The sequence below is a fragment of the Daphnia pulicaria genome, chromosome 2 (genome assembly GCF_021234035.1).
Source record: "Daphnia pulicaria isolate SC F1-1A chromosome 2, SC_F0-13Bv2, whole genome shotgun sequence".
NCBI lineage: Eukaryota > Metazoa > Arthropoda > Branchiopoda > Diplostraca > Daphniidae > Daphnia > Daphnia pulicaria.
The window spans coordinates 1,492,461-1,495,216 of record NC_060914.1 but is presented as its reverse complement, the minus strand read 5'-3'; the positions used below and the strand labels follow the sequence as shown (position 1 = coordinate 1,495,216).

The following is a 2,756-nucleotide window of genomic DNA, read 5'->3' as shown; positions in this document are numbered from 1 at the left end:
GAACGAGAAACGATATAATAACAACAATCCAATATATTTATAATATAACTATCAAAAATTTGCTATATCTCACAATAAAATTATAGATCGTTTTCAACTCTCTATATATTTTTTTTTAGTTATAGTTATTCATTTCCTATATTATATAGTTAATTCGTTAGAATTAGCTGCTCTTATTTGGAAGTGTGGAATCGGTTGGAGATGGTGTGTAGAGTACATTAATAAAAGGCTAAATTTTTTCATTTTTGTGGTTACATAATAACTATGAATGAATATTGCTGCAAAGTTTGCGTTACATTGTAGGCCTATTGGGATGTAGTAGGCCTTATGGAGACGGACGGCGGATCATCAGTGCCTCGTGAGAAGTTCGGCCAAGGCGCCGATGTAAGTCTGTGCCATTTGAAGCGTTTCGAACTTGGAGAGTTTGCGGTCGCTGCCCAGCGCGGGCACGACCTCTCGGAGTCTCTCGAAGGCGTCGTTGAGGCTGTTCATGCGCCGCCGTTCTCTGGCGTTGGCGGCCAACCGGCGCTTCTTGACCACCTCGACGGTCGGCACTTTGGTCGAGCGACGTCGACTTCCGCTGCTGCTGTTGCTTCCGCCGCTGTTGTTTTTCGGCGTCCGCGGCGTCCGCGTCTTGCGCTGCCGTTTCTGCTGGGCGGACGACGACGATTTGGTTTCGGCCGATGGGCTGGCGCAAGATTCCAGCGCTGCCGAATTGGATTCCATCGTCGCTTCCGACTCGCCGTCGTCCGTCCACAAGGACGAAGGTCCGCCGAACTCGCCGGTGTTCGATTCTTCCTGATCGGTGGCGACGGACGCGCTGTACTTGTCGTCGGACGCCACCACCGACGCCGGACCACCGCCGCCATCCATGCCCAGTAGGCAATAATCGACGGATCCGATGGGGGTGCTGCTGGAAGGTCCCGGAGTGGCCAGTCTGCTGTGCTGCTGATGCGAATGCGGCAGCGGGTCGTTGCCGGTCCGCGTCAATTCCGTCAGCAGCCGCGGAGATGAACTGGGTGACCTCAGACTGGCCCACGACTGAGCCGAGACGGGACTCTGGCAATTCGTGTCGTCGTAAGAAGCCGAGCTGTTGTTGTTGTTGTTGTTGTTGCTGCCGCCATGATTGTTTCCGTGGTTGGTAGCGCTGGTATTGTTGCTGCTGCTACTGATGCGGACGCCTTCCTCGGCCGTAAAACCCGTCGAGTGGTGGTAAACGTCGTGAACGACGTAGGCGGCCGGCGCGTAATATCCATGAGCGTCCGCGTTGCCCATCAGATCACTGGAGCCGAACTGAGAGTACATTTCCAAAGACATTTCGTCCTCTTTCTTTTTTGTCTTCTTTTCCTTATCTTCTTCTTCTACTAAAAACTCGTTTAAAACCTTTTTCTTTTCCAAACGTCAATTTCGTTTCTCTTCTTCGATTGGCAAAATGGGGGGGAAATTTAAAATAGAAGAAGAAGAGCAGCAGCACTTTGGGGATTTCAAATCACTTGGGGATCTTCATCACCGTCTTCGGGGGGAGTGTGGGACGACATTTAAAAAATATCGAACAAGACAATTCAATATCTTGTGTGCTGTGTTGAACTCCCGCACGAAAAATTGAATAATAATAAGAAAAAACCCCTCTTATTTCTTCCCGGTGTGTGTGTGATTGTTAAAAAATAAATAAAATTGTGGTGGCGGTGAATGCGCGTGTGTGTGTTAAGTGCGTCGAGGAAATGACGGTCCTATCTCTCGCCGTGTGGAGCGATAAGAGCGTGTGACTGCACCGACTGCTGACGGTGTACTGGATGAACGGTGGGAGGGCCAGTGAGGCTTATAGTTTATAGTTACCTGCTTCTGGGCAAAAAGGCAAAGAAGAAGAAGAGAAAAAACAGGCAACCCAAAAAGATAAAAAAGAATTCTGGAAGGAGGAAACACCTCCTCTATTCTATATAGCCTCCTCCTCCTTCTTCTACTTCTCCCCCTCCTTTTCATTCTTCTTCCTCTTTCAACTGCATCTATACTCGAGGCAACCGCAGCACCGAACGCAAACACTCACTCACGCAGCAGTGTATATAGCCTCTAGAGAGAGAGAGAGAGAGAGTTTGGCTGTGTGTGTGTTGCCCACACAAAAGCTGACTGATTGAGGGGGAGGAGACCGTGTGGTGCAACAAGCGGCCTGGACTCTTTAGATATAGGCGAGTAGTGTAGTGCCGGGGTTCTCTCTGTCCAGGATCTATCTCTTATAAGAAGAAGAAGCCAAGAGGAGTGTGATGATGATCAAAAGAGGGGAAGCAATAAAATGCCCAGTCAGGATCATCATTCGCCACACTTTTTTCTTTGGGAAAGAAGAAGATGGACTCTTGTCGATAATGGAACCGAAGCTTCCAAGTTCATTCGGTTTTTATGGGTCCCATTTTATTTATTTTTTATTCGGGGGCTCTTCCCGATGTTTCATACGCCCATTTCTGATGAATCAAATTTATAACTATATTTCCCCCCAAGTTGGATTTCATGAAATGGAAAGTGTCTTGTAAAAACATTTGGTTTGAAAAAAATAAGGAATATTTAAAAAATTGATGTGTTTGGACCTCGAATTAAGTGTCGATTCTCTTCGCGTGTGCTGCCGGGCATCAACTCTTTTTCTTTTTTCCATTTCTCGACAAGTTCGTTTTGAAACGCTCAAAGTAGATTATATACATTGGCACAGAGAAAAGAAAAAAAAAGGTAAATTGGAAAAATGGACGATTTAACCTGTGGGAGCTAGAGAG

General features: G+C 47.0%; 1 protein-coding gene across 1 annotated transcript; it reads right to left on the bottom strand.

The window, feature by feature from the left end:
• Nucleotides 1-241: 241 nt before the first annotated feature.
• On the bottom strand, nucleotides 242-1,779 carry LOC124327229 (protein atonal-like). The gene has a single exon (XM_046786197.1). The coding sequence runs from the start codon at nucleotides 1,315-1,317 to the stop codon at nucleotides 349-351; it is 969 nt and encodes a 322-aa protein (XP_046642153.1). The 5' UTR covers nucleotides 1,318-1,779; the 3' UTR covers nucleotides 242-348.
• Nucleotides 1,780-2,756: the final 977 nt, after the last annotated feature.

Coding starts and splice junctions, on each gene's coding strand:
- LOC124327229 (XM_046786197.1), bottom strand. CDS start 1,317: ATGTCTTTGGAAATGTACTCTCAGTTCGGCTCCAGTGATCTGATGGGC.